The sequence below is a fragment of the Eulemur rufifrons genome, chromosome 5, assembly GCF_041146395.1.
Source record: "Eulemur rufifrons isolate Redbay chromosome 5, OSU_ERuf_1, whole genome shotgun sequence".
NCBI classification, from domain to species: Eukaryota; Metazoa; Chordata; class Mammalia; order Primates; family Lemuridae; genus Eulemur; species Eulemur rufifrons.
In genome coordinates, this window is record NC_090987.1 from 22071372 (window position 1) to 22088726 (window position 17355).

Genomic DNA, 17355 nt, shown 5'->3' on the forward strand with positions numbered 1-17355 from the left:
TTGGTGTTATGGAGTGTGGAACCTGGGAATCTGATAAGTGGTGAATTCCAATCTTGATACTGTTGCTTACTTGTTCTGTGGTCCTGGATGAAATACTCATTTGAATCTCCTTTTTCTGTTCTGTAAAATGAGGTTCAATAATGCCTACCTTACAGGATTATTATCAGTTTTCATTGAGATTATAAAAGAACTTGGCCTCAGTGTCAGGCACATGGTAATTTCTCAATAAAAATTGATTCCGTTTTCTTCTCCCCCTTTCCAGGGCAAAATATGGGCAAGTAGATGCATTCTAGCATGGATTCTTCATGATTTACCTGAGAGAAGTCTTTACTGGCGTATAGTAAAAGACAGGTCTGAGTATTTAGCAGCAGGTGCTTCTTACATACAGATTTTGGACCATGCGTGGAAGTAAGGGAGCGGGGGCTGGGATTTGACAGCCTGTGAATACATTCTTTCAAACTTGGGTGTGCTAGTTTCATCTCTTTGGCCTCTCAATGCACTTAGTTTTCTAATGGCTTTATTGAGGTATAATTTACATAGCATACAATTCACCCATTTTAAGTATACAATAGCATCTAATCACTGATTTTAATAAATTCATAAGAGTTGTACACTCATCATCATGATTCAATTGTAGAATATTTCCAACACCCAAAAAACTTCCCTCATGTTCTTTTGTAGTTTATTGTGAATCACACCACAAGTCTAGGCAATCATTGCTCTTTTCATCTCTATAAATTTGCCTGTTCTAGGCATTTTATATAAATGGAATTCTGTCTTCTTTTCCAACACTCAGTTTTTAGTTTTTTTATAGTTGCTTTGAAACTACTTTTTACATTACTTTTAAGAATTAAACCTTTTGAGTTGCCTTCTTCATTGTTAAAATACTGATTTCGAGATAGTATTTAAACACCATAGTAAGGTCATGTATTTTCTTTTACCTATTTAATTAGAATGAGTTTTTAGATTTGTTTTCTTAGTGGAACAGAAAATGGGGAAAGTATTTCAAGTGGGTTTTTCCTGATGTGCTGGTCACTTTTTGCTTCTTTGAGACAATTTGGTTGGTACTTGTATAATTTAATTAATAAACAAAATGAAAATATAATTTTGATATGCTTACTGAGGTGGAAAACCAGGGTAATGAATGCTTAGATCTAGTATTTCTAGATTTTACTCTAATGATAACCTTTAGAATAGACTGGAAAAGCATGGGTTGCAAGTACTGTAGTTAGTTGCATTCGTGTCGGGTTGAAAGATTGTGCATAGTAGTGCTGACTCATGAGTTGAAGTGATCTTGGAGCATGTCTTTGGTGGCATGTCAAAAGGGTCTACCCTCTGCCTGTCCTTTACCGTGTTTTTATCAGTACTTAATAAGGACACAAAACCAAAAAGATGTCGCATACAGTGGGTGACAAAACCTGAAATGACCTCAGAATGCAGAGGAATAAAAATAGTTTCACCTATGGTCAGCTACTATAGCATATAGCTCCTCATCTAGGTTGAAAAGAAAACAAAAATGTAAGTATTTAATATAAGGTAGATATTTGTGACTAAACCCACAATTCATGAAAGTTTTGATTTAAAAAGTTTGTATAAATTTCAGCTCTTCACCTCATTCCATGAAGCCCACATAAGAACCTTAATACCCAAACTAGATTTACATGTCAACACCTACAGAGAGAAACTTTTATGAAATAGGCTCACATAGGAAGATAAGTGAAAATTCTGACTTCAGTCTTAGGAAATCATTTAATTATATATTAAAATAACATCCACTATAACCAAGTAGAGTTTATCCTAGGTGTGCTTTGTTATTAGGAAATACATGGATAAAATGGATCTTGTCACAAGAACAACACTATAGTCATCTTAATGGATGCTTGAAAGTCACAGATAAATTGCCATTCCTGATAGAAACTCTTTGAAATGTCAGAGTTACCTTAATGGTTTGAAGGGTTCACCACTTAAGCTGATTTGTTCTTAGCATTAATAAAAGAAGCATAGTGTCCCGGATACAGCCTGTGTCAGAATTGTTCCATTTTAGGCTGTGTGGCTTTCAGAGCATTTTAGTCAGTGCTATCATCAAGAAGGGTGTTAACAAATGCGTGCAGCCAGAGCAGGGGAACAGGAAGGTGACTAGGAGAACCTGGGGCATGATGGATGAGTGGGTCTAAGGACTGAGTCTGTTAAGCTAGAGGAGAGTATGTGATAGCTACCTTGTAGTTCTTAAAAGGGAGTCATACAAGTAGGATTAAGTGTAATTCTTTGTTATAGCATTCATCAGATTTAGGTCCAGTGGAGGAAAGATACATGGAAAAACTTTCTATTGGAGCTTTTTAACACTAAGAAAGTTGATGTTTTATACTAAAATCACATTTTCTGTGTTGAATTAGAGTGGCTGCCACCTGTTACAGTGTCATAGTAGAGGTTCATTCTGTGGTTATATCATCTCTCTGATCCCTTCCAGTCTCAAGCTTTTGTTTTGTTCCTGGTTGTCCTTTTCATACCCTCTTGTGTGGCTCAGCATCTGGAAATTTTTGTTTTTCTCTGCTGTGTAAGTTCATCATATGACTTCCTGGTCAGTGATAGTAAGCAAATAAGAAAGAATAGAGACTGAGAAATCACCAAAACCTATTTTAACTTACAGTGCAGAAATTATGTGGGCTGCTATTTTTTTTAAAGGTACATTGTTTTAGTAAACATTATTCTTATGAACAGTTTTACAAAGCACCAAGAAGAAATTGAAAAATACCTCTCCTAGAGAGAATGTTAACATTTTGATGGCATGCCAGTTGGAATCTTTAAATGCAGTCTTACAGTACCTTTTAGAAGAAACTGGTACGTTAATCTAAGATGTTTAGAAAACCTCTGATGTTTTTCTATATTGAAAGATAATTTTACATATTATGCTTCTACCCCTACTTCTTGGAAATTAAATGGTTGCTTTGTCATTAATAAGGAGGTACTCTAAGGACAGGAAACAAAGAATAGGGATAAATGTGAATCTTTTTTATGATCATAAAGTGGGAGCACAGTGAACTTCAGGTTTATGAATAAAAATTGTCAATCTGTTTTCAGACATCTAAGTCTGAGCCAAATGTGAATTATATGCAATTCTTTGACCCAGTACACAATCTAGAATACTAATATTTGCCATAGCAACATTCTAGCAATTTACTTTTGTGCTGTGATATTATGGATAGTTATAAAAATCTAAAATACATATGTACACTTGCATAATGTATGTATATGCCTGTGTGGGATATTTGCCAATCCTATGAAGAAGCAGTAATAAATGTTAAAAGTTTTTAAAAATTTACTACTTTATAGCATCACATTTTTACACCCATAATTCCACCATACATAGCCATTTACATTTCTCCATGGAATCTGTTATTCATATCTGTAAATACATTTTTTTGTATAGGTTTTAGAATCATTTTGTTTCTGAATGTGGTCCTTGTGAAGATTCTGACAAAAATCTACTACCATTATGTAATTTGATAATGACTATTTTCAGCCATCCTATATAAAGTTGAATTTGTGTTAATGGTTACGAAGTTCAGGTAACAGGAATTAACTGTTAGCTTTTCATATGTTTTCTGAGGTTTTAGATATTGATTTACTGATTTGTACCCCTACTGGATTTTGGCATTTTCATAGGTTTTAACATTCACCATTTGGTATTGAAGAAGCAAGGGGTTATTTAATCATTTAAAGTTTCATGTTGTTTTGCAAACAGGACATGTGCAATAATTCACTGTTAACTGTGCTGACAGACAAGTGTGTAGGGATGTTGACTGACTCCTCTGTAGTTGTAACTCAAGGGGTTAGGGAAGGAAAGGGGGTTTGCTTATTGCTGTTGCCTAATAAGTCTATTTCAAGTTGAAGGATCAATTTAGGATCAAGACAAAAGAAAATCTCCACTGTGAAATATCAAAGGAAGAGAGAGGGGAGTGGGAGGAAGACAGGCATGGCATTGTCTTTTTCTTGTACCTGAAATTCTTTTAGTTTCTTTCAATAGCAGAGAAAAAGCGATAGATTAAATGAACTTTTAAGTAGAAACTTTTTAAATTAAATGAAACTTTATATACTTTTTGGTCTTTAAAATCTTGCATATTACATTAAAAAATAATAGATTAAGATATTAATACTGTGAGGCAGCTGGAATAAGCAGAGTCACTTTTTTGGCCTCTTCCCCAGCGCTCACACATACCCAGTCTCATCCTCCTTAACCCCTGTGTTCCTCCCTCAATTTGTGATATGTGCTCTTATGTGGAAGTACATATATGCTCATGTGTCATTTGAAAATACTTTTTGGTAATTTCCTGTTCTACTTTTATCCTGGTATCCACTGTTTTCAAACCTCCAAAAAAAGGCTGAGCTTTAGGTACAACATAACTTTCTTCATCTCATTCTAAGTTCACTCTTTTCCCTTGAGTCTGCCTTTTCTAACATTGCTCACATCCTGTTGTGGTTTTAGGTCCTCAGTAGCGTCGGAGGCCAAGAAACCTCCTGATTCTAACCTAGACAGGTTGATTTTTGTAAGATTACTTCCTTCTATCTTCATCTACCTCTGAAAAATGTGTTTTGAAATGCCAGGCTTATGCTGTTCCTCAAGCATATTGAATGTCATGTGCCTCCTAAATGAGTGTTTTTAATCTAAGATTCCTGAACTCTGACTTCTGTTATTTATTAACTTTTTTGAGAGAAACATAGTTGCCATATATGTACTCTCAAGATGACTTTGTTTTCCACATTTCCAGTGGCATCCATATTTTTGAGAAAGAATGAAGAATAACAGCTAGATGAGGTCCTCATATCAGAATGCAAACCAATTTTAGAAGGACTCCAGTGTCTGAGTAGGTTGTGATTATTTAAGTGGTTTTGACATTCAAATCGAGGTTATGATGTAAGTTTGTCCATTTAGAGTATAAAGAATGTTATGCAAGTATGTCATCATTTTTTTATTACTAGTATTTAATAATCTGAATAATAACAGGAAAGGGAAAGGATGTCCAGAGGTTGCCATCCCAGTCTAGCTTTGTGACCATGGTTCTACTTAGAGTTTTCTTTCTTTCTTTTTTTTTTTTTTTTGGAGACAGAGTCTTACTTTGTTGCCCAGGCTAGAGTGCCGTGGTATCAGCCTAGCTCACAGCAACCTCCAACTTGTGGGCTCGAGTAATCCTCCTGCCTCAGCCTCCCAAGTAAATGGGATTACAGGCACATGCCACAATGCCCTGCTAATTTTTTCTATATATATTTTTAGTCGTCCATATAGTTTCTTTCTGTTTTTAGTAGAGACAGCGTCTTGCTCTTGCTCAGGCTGGTCTTGAACTCCTGAGCTCAAACAGTGCGCCTGCCTCGGCCTCCCAGAGTGCTAGGATTACAGGCGTGAGCCACCTTGCCCAGCCCTACTTAGAGTTCTCTAAGATACACTTGTGCTTTCTTTGTTTTTGTAATTGTCCCTTCTAGCTATAGAATTCTGTGCTTCAGACATTAAGCTTACAATAGTTGACTGACAGTGCTTTGGGATGCTAACCTTAATATTTGGCTCCTGTTCCCATCTCATTACTTGTTGGCAAGATGCCCACCATCAGCAATAGAGTCAGTAACATTGCTTAATTTCCTCTTACACATTCAAGATGTTTTTTCTCTGAGGTTCTAGTTGTTTGCCCTGGGCTGAGAGAAAGTGAAGATTAAAGAGGAAGAAAGCAAAATCTTTAAGCCTGAACTTTTAAAAAAACATATATTTAATTATACTACTTTTTGAAATTATAAAGTTTTAATTCTAAAGTATATATATTTTTATATAATACTAATTATAAAATCTTTCCTGTGTGTGTTTAATTTGTATTTTAAGTAGCATGAACAGGTAATTTCAAAGTCATAAACCCTTTTTCACCTACCTGATAGGTAGTATCATGGTAGCCACCATTTTTATTTCTGGATATTATATCTTAAATCTTGAATAGTCATCTTATTCTCATTTCTGATTGTGGCCTATTGCCATTGGGTTGACTGGCTTTTGGATTTGGTAATGCTCAAATGATTCCAGATAAGATTGCAAATAATTAATACAATTTAAGTTAGAAGTAAAGAAATTCTGGTTGTGCTATAGTGAGTAGCTTTACCCATAAAGAAGCCCAGATTTAAATCAAACCTTAGGAATCTTCTATTTTAGTTTTAAATTTCTTTATAGATAAAATTACTAATAGCCACATACATGTTACACATACGCTAATAAAAGTGTGTATAAAGTATATTTCTGTTTGTGGATGAAAGTGTTCCGTCTTACTCCAGCACTGTACAGTGTGTTTGAATGTCAGCTTGCTCTTATGTCGTAGCTGCTGCTGAGAGCCAAGATACGTTCGTGTTAAAATGAAGACTGTTGTGAAAGAGGAGGGTAGAGTGGAGTGCTGTGTAGTGAGTAGCTGAAACTAGTGAACGTACGACTGAGAATGCCCAGGGTTGCAGCTCTTCTCTCCTGTGAACTAACAGCCAGATTGTTTGTAATTTCCCATGCTATTTAAAACAGGGTTCTCATGTATCAGCCATCTTCTGTAAGGGTGCCCAGTGTGACTTCGGTTGATCCTGCTGCTATTCCGCCTTCATTAACAGACTACTCAGTACCATTCCACCACACGCCAATATCGAGCATGTCATCAGATTTGCCAGGTATGTGGAGAGTTTTTGGTTTTGTTTTTTTAATCAAATTTTATTATTTATTTTTAATTTTAATCTGTGGAGAAAGTACAGTTTCAAAATTGTAAAATTTAAGTGCTAAGGAAATCGAAGGCTTCATTTAAAGGTCATATCTGGGCCGGGCACGGTGGCTCACGCCTGTAATCCTAGCACTCTGGGAGGCCGAGGTGGGCGGATCGTTTGAGCTCAGGAGTTCGAGACCAGCCTGAGCAAGAGCGAGACCCCATCTCTACTAAAAATAGAAAGAAATTATATGGACAGCTAAAAATATATATAGAAAAAATTAGCCGGGCATGGTGGTGCATGCCTGTAGTCCCAGCTACTCGGGAGGCTGAGACAGGAGGATCGCTTGAGCCCAGGAGTTTGAGGTTGCTGTGAGCTAGGCTGACGCCACGGCACTCACTCTAGCCTGGGCAACAGAGTGAGACTCTGTCTCAAAAAAAAAAAAAAAAAAAAAAAAAAAAGGTCATATCTGTTTTAATACATCACATTCAGTTGTTACCATGTTAACTATAGAGCAGTTGTTGCTCTGTAGATTCCTAATGGGAAATACAGAAGAATAGTAGGAAAATGTTATCGATTTTATTTTCCCTTGTAGAGGATTTGTATTTAGAGACTGTTTCTTGGTTTATTCATCCTAGACCTTTCACAGGTTAGGGGAGAGTATTTTCTCATACTCTTTTTGGTAGCCTGTCAGAACTTCAGAATATACTGGTATAGTTTGGAGCTGATTTTGTGTACCAGCTTTGTCCTGTGGATTTTATTCCCCCTGTAAAGGTAGGGTCTACCATCTGTTTCCCTAGAGCAGTGCTTAATACATGGGGATATTTTTGATATCTACAGTAGTCTTCCCTTATCCACGGGGGATATGTTCCAAGACCTCCAGTGAATGCCTGAAACTGCAGATAGTACAGAACCCTATATATACTATGTTTTTTCCTATTTACACATACCTATGATAAAGATTAATTTGTAAATTAGACAGAGTAAGAGAGTAACAATAATAACTAATAATAAAATAGAACAATTAACATACTAGCATCACTACTCTTGTGCTTTGGTGCCATTTTTAAGAAAAATAAGGGTTACTGGCACACAAGCACTGTCATACCATGACAATCAATCTGATAACCCAGATGGCTACTGCGTGACTAAGGGCAGGGCGCTTCTGGACAGAGGAATGATTTATGTCCTGGGCGGCATGGAGCAGGATAGAGTGGGACAGCTTGAGCTTTCATCAGACTACTCAGAGCAGTGTGCAATTTCAAACTGACTGTTTATTTCTGAAATTTTCCATTTGATATTTTCTGGCTGCAGTTGACTGCAGGTAAATGAAATCATGGAAAGTGAAACCTTGGATAGTGGAGGACTACTGTATAAATAACTAAACATTTAAAAAAATTCAAGGTTGCTTGACTTACTTTAGTATCAGGACTTATGCTACCAAGGCCATATTGTAAAATTTAAACTTTTCCCACCATTTCTCTTCTTTCCTCTATTCATAGCCATTGTTTTCACAAACGTTTTTATCAATCAAATTTGAGCAAGTTAGGACCAGTGCTGCTTATATTCGTTATATCCCTTTTCTCTGAAGGGCCTATTTAGTGGAATACAATTCCTTCCTCCTGTTACTAATTTTGTTTTGTAGATTTGTAAAGTTGATTTTGACCTATGGTTTATTTTTCTTTCTCGGCTTAGGTAGGTCTTTATTTTAAGCACAATACTTACACTGTTGATAAAAATTTGTATTATTGAAACAATTGACACTTGTATTATCTGGCCCAGTATTTGTTGTATACAAAGCCTAATGCTAAGGTACAGATGAGGTTTTGTGGTCTATGACAGAGATGGAAACTCAGAGATTATTAATTCCTAACTGCCATGTATTGCTTTAACCTTGGCTAGTTTGAAGAGTGTCCATATGTCATCTTAGTATGTATTATAAACAAGCATTCCTAAGGATTTGTTTCCTAAAGACGTTGAATTAAAAATTAATCCTGAAAAAAAATCATGAACATTTCTGTTTATTAGAATAGTGACCCTGCCATTTAGCAATAACATAGACACAAATTTACAAATCACTTGTCTTGTTAATTTTCAAATTGTGTGAATCTGGATGAATTTTTAATTTTGGGGAATTTATATTATTGCAAAATTTGGGTGTAAATTGAGACTTTATTTCTTTTTAAAAATGTACAGATTGAGAAAAATGCAGTAAAATATGTCTGAACTATGTATTTGGTAAAATGTATTTCAAACTGGAATTGAGGAAATAAGACTATTATCCAGGGCTGATACTATATGTGAATATTGGTTATTAAAATGTTGAAAAGCTTTCTTGCAGTTGATAAACTGAATAGAATAGGATCTGTTGTGCTTTAGAAGAACTGCTAGTTTATCGTTATCTATGAATTATGTTACTACATCTCAATAGTTTTTATTTTTGTTTTTTAATAATGTGCTCTTTTGTAATTAGTAATTACTTTGGTTTTATTTTTGTGCATATTTTTACATAATTAGTCATACTGTGGAGAGTTTTGGTATTGCTAAATTTAATAACTTATAATAAAATATTAAATAGAACACCAAGAATGGAGAGATAACAAAGTTTTAATACATTTCTTAACATTCCTTTTAAACATCATAAACATGAATCTTCTGAATCTGCAGGAGAACAAAGAAGAAATGATATTAATAATGAACTGCAGCTTGGAACATCTTCTGATACTGTGCAACAGTGAATACAAAATAAAACAAATAATTTGTATTTATGGAATGGAAAACAGCTTGATTATTTCAAGAAAAAATATGACTGCCTTATTATTGCTAGTGCCATATTGTCAGGTGCGAATGGTGCTCAAAAGTTGTGTCATTAAAATTTGAAAGTGCTAAACAGTTACATATTTAATCATGTAGCAATTATGTTTTGTTAAAGTTTATGGCTCAGGTAAGGAAAATGTGTTGTCATCAATGAGGGAAAAATATTGAGTCAGTTTCACATAATGAAGCATTTAAAATTTAAAAATTATAATTTTATCAAGTGTATTAATAAAAACATTTAGAATGTATTATCAGAATTTTTCATACCACCTGCTTCTTAGTTTAAAATAATTGAGTGTTTTCAATGATGAAATACTTAGGAGGGCATAAAAGTCTATCAGTATGACATGCTGCAGTTGAAACTTTATGGTGAAATAAGAAAATAGCATTTTGCTAAATTTATGAAACAAGGCAGTAAAATTTTAATCACTGTTGATAAAATTTCATTTATTTCATGTAAGAGTTTAATATTTTACTTAAAATGTAAAATGCAGGAGTACATTGGTAGTTTAGTTTTTTATTAGAAAGAATATTACAACATCTGAAATACTATATCAAACTTCACTGTTAAGTATTTGAGGAAAAAATGGTTTCCGTGAGAGATATTTACATTAATACCTTATTGTATTTTGTATTGACTGCACCCATGTAATGCTTGGAAAAGACAATCTAGAGTTTCAACCAAAATTTTAGAAAAATTTCTAGATATTTTATATATTACGACGTTGTGTAAGTCACCATATTCTATCCACAGATGAAGTGTCAAAAGATATAGATCAAATAAATCTCTTAAATCTTTTCTAAATAGACTTTATATTTACTGGAACACATGAAATCATTAAAGAGAATTACAGTACAACAGAAGAGCTGGAATTGAAGTAATTAAAATAGGAAGTCTTTGGACCTTGATGGTCATGCTCTAGTGATAGAGCTGCAAAAACTAGAAAATCCTATCAAGGCCCTATATTTATATTATATTAGTTGAAATTATGAAACAGGAATCATTGAACATTTAGAAAATGAGCGCTTTCGAGTAATTTGGCTTTAGGACACAATATTTCAACAGAGCTGTCAATACTTAGCTTTATAAAAAGTTTGTTATTAATACAGATGGAGTGATACAACAAACATTAAAAGTAATTGAACATATAAAACTGAAAAACTACAAAACAGTAAAAGCTGTTAAAAAATGAAGAAAAATGTTATAGCATTTGAAGCAAAACAAAATAAAATTAAGTTGATTAACATTCCAATATACTTTTTATGACTTAGCCAATAATAGAAATATTGAATATATGAAGCTCCTAAAAGGTATTATAAGGGCTAGACAAATCTTGAATTACTATTTAGCAGAAGCAGAGAGAGGATTTACTGAACAGTGTCGTTAATGTCAAGAGAAACTCTCTGCTAATGGAGGTATCTCACTGCACTGATTATCATTTTAATGGAGGAGTCATTGGAAAAGTTTATTGTGATTCTTTTTGCCCAGTGTTGGCTCATATCTCTGTATCATATAACTAGTGACAGGCATACAAAATGAAAAATTATAGCGAAAATGTAAAAAAGTACTTTAGAAATCATTTGAATGATTTCTTTCAAATGATTGGTACTACAGCTTGTATCACTGGATAGGCGTTTTTTTAGTACTTTTATTTAAAGATTATAAGGGAATAAATATATTTAAAATTTTTGACTTATAAATTATTCATACTGGTTATCAAATTATTTTAAATGTCCCCACTAATAGTCTCTATTTTGAGTAAAAGTATACCAGACTTTAACTCTGTGTGGTGGTTATGTTTGGGTTAACCTTAAATGCCAGCATAAAAACTCATGGAATTGAGCAGAAATTGGTCTGTCTTAATGACCTATACCTAGTATGTGGTTTCTTTTTTAATGTTGAAATAATTGAAAATTTAGTCATACAGGGAGGTTTAGGGGAACTGACTTAGAAGTTTATTGCTAAACTTTTCCTACTAGAAATTTTTTTATTATTTATTGTTATTTAATACTTCAAAATGAGACTACTGGACAACCTTTTTCACATTCTTGTTTCTAAAACATAATTGGAGAATTCCATTGCTTTGTTTTAGAAAATTATATTAGTTTATAACTCAGTAAACCTTGATAACGTCAGCCTGTTAGTGAGCAGCATTTACCAAGTGCTTGCTTTGTGCAGAGCTCTGGATGATGTACTGCTCTTGATGTGGGAACAGGGGTTATCAATGAAATAGCTGTTTAAGAAGTAATATTTAGATGAACCTCACTGTGGTGTATTTCTGAAAAATAAATGTGAAGTATTTTAAGATCCTAAGTATGTTTTTTTTTTTTTAAATGGTACGAATCCAGATCATCATCTCATTATTTTTATTGCTTGTAATTCTGAGTGACAAAGGAGGAAGGGGGCATTTGCTTTGACTATTCCTAATTCTCTGGAAATTTTTGGACTGCTGCGTTTGAGTCTCTGGGAGGTGGTTGGTTTTCCCAGTTGTTTTGTCAGGGAATATGTTCACCTTTGGGTTTTTTACACATTAAATATCACTGATCATGGTATAGAGCTTCCTTGTGGCAGAGTGGTAAACACCCCAAATGTTTTGTGACTTAATGATAAATAAAAATGACTTTGGGAAATAATTCTGGTCTCCAAATATGAGACAACTATTAACAAAGCATTTTTGTTTTAGGTTTGGATTTTCTTTCCCTTATTCCAGTTGATCCCCAGGTATGTATCCTGAATTTAAGCAACTAATTTGTATTTGTTGATTTTGTCATGCTAACTAAAAATGACCAGTTGCATAAAATCAGGACAGTCAACTCTCAATTTTTGGTGGAAAGGAAGTACTATATAAATATTTCACAATTTTATTTGGAGGAATAAAGTTGCTGTTTTCAGTGTATGACATTTTGTCCTTAATATCTAAATTTTTCATTATATTTTATTTAGCTTAATAATTTAGCATCTCTTACAAGCATTTGAGTGATTAGAGTGAGTGGAAGCTGTGCTAGGTAGCTGGAGGATAAAATTTTACAGGTAAAATTTTATTTTTTAGATAAAACATTTATTATATAGAAAATCAACAGCTACAGCTGATTAAACAGACTTGATTCATTAGCTTGATCCTTCATTGTTTTTAAAGACAGTCAGATTTGGACTTTGGGGATGCCCCAATTTAAAGTTTCTATATACCAGTCATCCCTGTTTTCTTTGTCAAAGGTGATAAACTCTAGTAGCCCAAAGTCCCAACATGAAGACCTTGCAGTGAGCATGGATTCCACTCACAGGCTTATAGCAGATGCAGAGCAGAGGAGGAAAAGGCATAAGAAAAGTGAAAAAGAGAAAGACTTTTTGAGACAAGGTGTTGAGAGTAGGGAGGGAGAGGAAGAACCACAGGATCGCTGCTCCACAGGCTGCTCACAGTCAGTTAACCACAGGCCTAGTCTCCGTCTCCAGTTTCGGTGTTCTATTATCCGATCACACAGACGTCACTGGAAATTTGGGCCCAGGGTACTGTGCAGATGAGGAATTTCTTGTTATCCTGAGTTGACATTAATACATCAGTAGATGTAACAAAGGTACATATAGCAAAGGTGTATATATTTTTTTCTAGGAAATGAATTCTTCAGGCTTAAAGGATTACTACTGATTTTTATGTGACCAATCCTTTTAAAAAAAAAAAATACCTTGGAACCTAGAGGTTTTTATTTCATAGCTTATTTGGCAGGATCAGTGGCAGTCTAACTTACTTGATAAGTAGGTAGGAGGGCGTGGTTGTGCCTTTGGTTTACCGTTGAATCTTAGGTTTTTCTACTTTACCTTCACATTGCCCCATAATTCCTCTCATTGATATGTATGGAAGGAATACAAGGCTAATAATAATAAAATGACTGCAACCTGAATACTATAAGAATTCAAGGCACAGAGCCCATCGATGGCAGGACTGTAGCATCTAACACTAATTTTGTAAATGAAGAAGGGTATCTTTTTCCCATGAGGCAATCAAAAACTGCCTTGGTAGTGGGAATAAAATGTAAGTTTCTGGGCTTTTTTCCACATTTACCTGCCAATTTTAGTGGAAAATTAGAAATTGACTTGATTTTTAGAGAAGAATTTAGTGCCTGACAATTCAACTATCTGTAGAGCTCCTTAGAAGCTCTTCGAGAACTATTCTTTTCCTCCCTTAACCAGTGTCCCTTGACTCTCTTTGTGTGTGGTGTTCATTTTATTGATAAACCAAGACAATTATCTATCTAAAACATTAAATAACACTTTTGAAGAGCAGTCTGAATTTTAGTTGTTGCTATATTACTCTAATAGGTAGCTTAAGCCTGAGGCTATTATTCCCATTTTATTTATGGGCCGTGAAACCATGTAGTCTAAACAACTTCACTTTTAAATTCCTGTTCTGTAATTTAGTGTCTCTGATGGTAAACTGAATAATATACAGAGTGGATAATATGAATCAGATCGCCTTACTGATCTTTCATGGAGTTGAACTAATAACAAACTTAGGACATCTCCTCTTGCATTATATTACTAGACTTCTCTTTGCTAAAATCAGTACGATTGTTTCTCACATAAAATAGTCTACAGTGATATAAAATAAAGCTTTTAGCTCTCGTCTGTCTCCACTCCTTGGTCAATATTAAGAGTATTATACTCAAGTTTGTACTGATTTGGGAATCAGCAACAAGGATTGCAAGGGGGCTTGAAATGTGAGCACTAGGAAAGTGATGTTACACATCACGAGGAAGATTAGATTAGATCTCCTTTAAGATTTATTCCAGAATTTTGTGATTACATGAGATAATTCTCTGTCCTGAGCATCCCGTGGTAGTTAGGTACCATGTAGTAGTCTCTGTTTTAGAATGAATGTTGTCATTATTGAGTTTTACATTAGCAGTTTTGCTTAATACCATTAAAAACAAGTACTTATTAGCTTTTACAGTGTGATTTAAACCGCAACTAATATGCACAGCAAATTCTTTTTGAGATTAAGTATGAGTTGTACTTGTGGGGCCAATATTTAGTATTGAATGACTTCAGTTATTGTTGACCTTCTTTGTACTTTTACCTGTGTATATGGTCAACAAACAAGTTCCCTAAGTTTTGAGAGAATCCAGAATATGCTCCATTCACTAAATGGTGTAAAATAGCTAAATTCATGCCACCTTCCACCCAAAGATGTGAAGTTTTTGAGGAATTTTTAAATCCCATTGGGATTTAAGTATATGACTATCACTTGTGCATATCTAACAATTTCTAGTCTCTTTATTTAAAATCAATGTAGCCTCTTCCTCATCGGCATCATTGTTTGTTTCAAGCAGTACTGTCCTCCTATGTTTTTGGATAGTCTCACCTCACCCTTAACAGCAAGCAGTACGTCTGTCACCACCACCAGCCCCCATGAGAGCAATACTCATGTTAGTTCCTCCAGCAGCAGGAGTGAGACAGGGGTCATAACCAGCAGTGGAAGCAACATTCCTGACATCATCTCATTGGACTAAAAGGACAACACACTTGATTCTGGGAATTATTCATCAAAACTGCTCTTTCTTGGATCTCTGTGGAAACTATTTTTTTGGCAATTACTTTGATATTTATTGAAAGTCAGATGGATTCTTTTGCTTTCTGAGAGATGAACACAGATGACTGCAGCAAGAACCAAATGACATGCAAGGATTTTTCTTACGCTGTACTCTGAGCATCAGAGTAATTCAGCCATAACTGTATCTTCTTGACAGATGGATTTCAATTTCATACATTAATGGATGGATCCTACAAATCAGTTAAAAAAATTTTTTTGTTATAAACAGCAATAAAAATTATGTAAATATTCAAGTAAACTTTTTTCTAATTAAAAGTTGTAAATCATTGATTCTAGAATGACAGCAACTTCTGTTTAACCTGATGTGAAGGGGAAAAATATATGGAAAGAACTGATGTTTGCTGAATGAGTCCTTTCCACGGAGATTTGTTCTCTTTCGTTGAAGTCATGAAGTTTCCATAAGTGGCCAAAGCTTGGGTTTCACTTTTCTTCCTACAGTTCCACTTTTCTTCGTGATCCCATCAGAGAAAAATGGCCTTTGTGTTAGCATTTTTTCCTGGTTATCATTTACGCTTTGACATTGTTTGCTAATGAATGCAGAGTGAAGTTCTGGGATTTGGCTGCTCTGTATTAGTGATTATGTTTAAGAACAGTATGCATATTCTATCCTGACATGATGTGTGTTATTTTTGGTAACTGTACATTCTCATTCTAGAGTTTCCTATAAATTTGGGGCTTGCCTTCTCAAAAGAAATTCTGTGCAGCCATTGAATGAAATGTTTGGGGGTAAAGTGTGACTGAAATGTTCATTAGAATTTTGTTCACACTATCAAATGTTGATAGCTTGGAGCCAGCAGCAGAAGAGATTTTGAGGGGTGGTTAATAACAAAATTTACTTTCTTCCTAAGAACTTAATTTGCTCATTTTATAAACTAGAATACTTGTTGAAATTTCTCATATTTTAGTAGCACTGACATAAAAAATATGTTTTAGATCTCTGATCATATTTCTCACCAGTGTAATTTCAGTCTCCACAGTGATCTTCAAACTTAGGGAAAAAATGAACAATAGCAAGGAATGGGGACACCATCAAGTTTCTTTTTCCTTTTTTTAAAAAGAAATCTTAACTGAAACCACAAAAGAGAATTAGAAATGTTGGAGTTCGAGTGAGGAAGGGTTGGGGAGAATGGGCCAGAAGCTACTTCGTATCTTACTCTGTGCTGCCCCCAAACTCTCGGGAACCCCTGAGGTTGTACTGGGTGCACTTTGAAAATTCTCTTATAGTGTGTTTGATTTTACATCACTCAGAAAACTGAGTTTTACTCTTAGACTAGACATTTTTATCCAAATTTCATACTTTGCTTCATTTGGCTTCCTAAATCATTTTTGATTTCACAAGGATTTAGTACTTTTCTGATGTTTAGCTTTCCCTAAGCTCTATCTGCTTTAAAAACAAAGGCCTTTTTTTCTCCCTTCAAATGGCTGATCTAATGATTTCTCAAACAGAAGTGCCCCTGTGAGGACTCTCCAGTTTCAGTTAGAATAGGACGTACTACTTCAGAGTCGGTGCAACTCCAGGGAGCTGACTTGTCCTTGCTTGGTGTTTTACACCCTCTTGAGTTTTCATGGCCCTCATGTGCTCTTTTTGTACTGATTTAATTTTGTGTGGTTTTCCACATCGTCCCTTCTCTGACTGCATATTCCCTTATTTAATTATTATCCCTTTGAGAGTGCTGCTTATTATCAAAGATGTGGAGAAAACAAACAAACCCTGAATCCTCCAGCAGTAACACCATAGTTGCCAGTTCTACCTTCTTAGTCATTAGATTTCCAAACCATGTTACGGTTTTTTGGTCCAGATACAGAATTTCTTCTTAATTTTGTGTTGCTGCTGTAAGTGCAGATGCAATTTCTGTTGACTCTGTAATCAGATAGAAAAAGTAATTTGCTTTGTGTGTGTGGCATAATTTGTTAATAAATAAATGATGTCTGTTTGTTATTTTGTTACCCTTTAGAGTCTAAGAGGCTCCCTCCCCCCAATTTAATGAACAAAGTTTTATAAGGTAAATGAAAATATTAATAGAAATTAGTTTATTTGCTTGGTTCTTGTAACTGGTAACTGTGCTTTTGTAGTTGTACTTTGTTTCTTTTTCACTATTTTCTGTGAACAGTTTTAATGTTCAGTTTTGGTGTTTTACATTGAAATTACATATAAATTTTTAATTTATCTCATACAGGCGCCTTGCGTTTTAAAAAATACACTTTGAAGTTTATAATCTTAAAA

At 34.5% G+C, this 17355-nt stretch overlaps 1 protein-coding gene across 4 annotated transcripts in view; it reads left to right on the forward strand.

Moving 5' to 3' along the window:
- Positions 1 to 17111, forward strand: part of PIAS2 (protein inhibitor of activated STAT 2) — an 81645-nt gene extending 64534 nt beyond the window's left edge. For 2 of the 4 annotated variants that reach the window (XM_069468438.1, XM_069468439.1), the window contains exons 12-14: positions 6539 to 6678; positions 12210 to 12247; positions 14848 to 17111. In XM_069468438.1, coding sequence (XP_069324539.1) covers positions 6539 to 6678; positions 12210 to 12247; positions 14848 to 15030 — 361 coding nt within the window. In that variant the 3' untranslated portion in view covers positions 15031 to 17111. Of the gene's footprint in view, positions 1 to 6538; positions 6679 to 9375; positions 9447 to 12209; positions 12248 to 14847 lie in introns of those variants that run through there. The other 2 variants (XM_069468437.1, XM_069468440.1) reach the window with 2 other exon arrangements.
- The last annotated feature ends 244 nt before the right edge of the window (positions 17112 to 17355 follow it).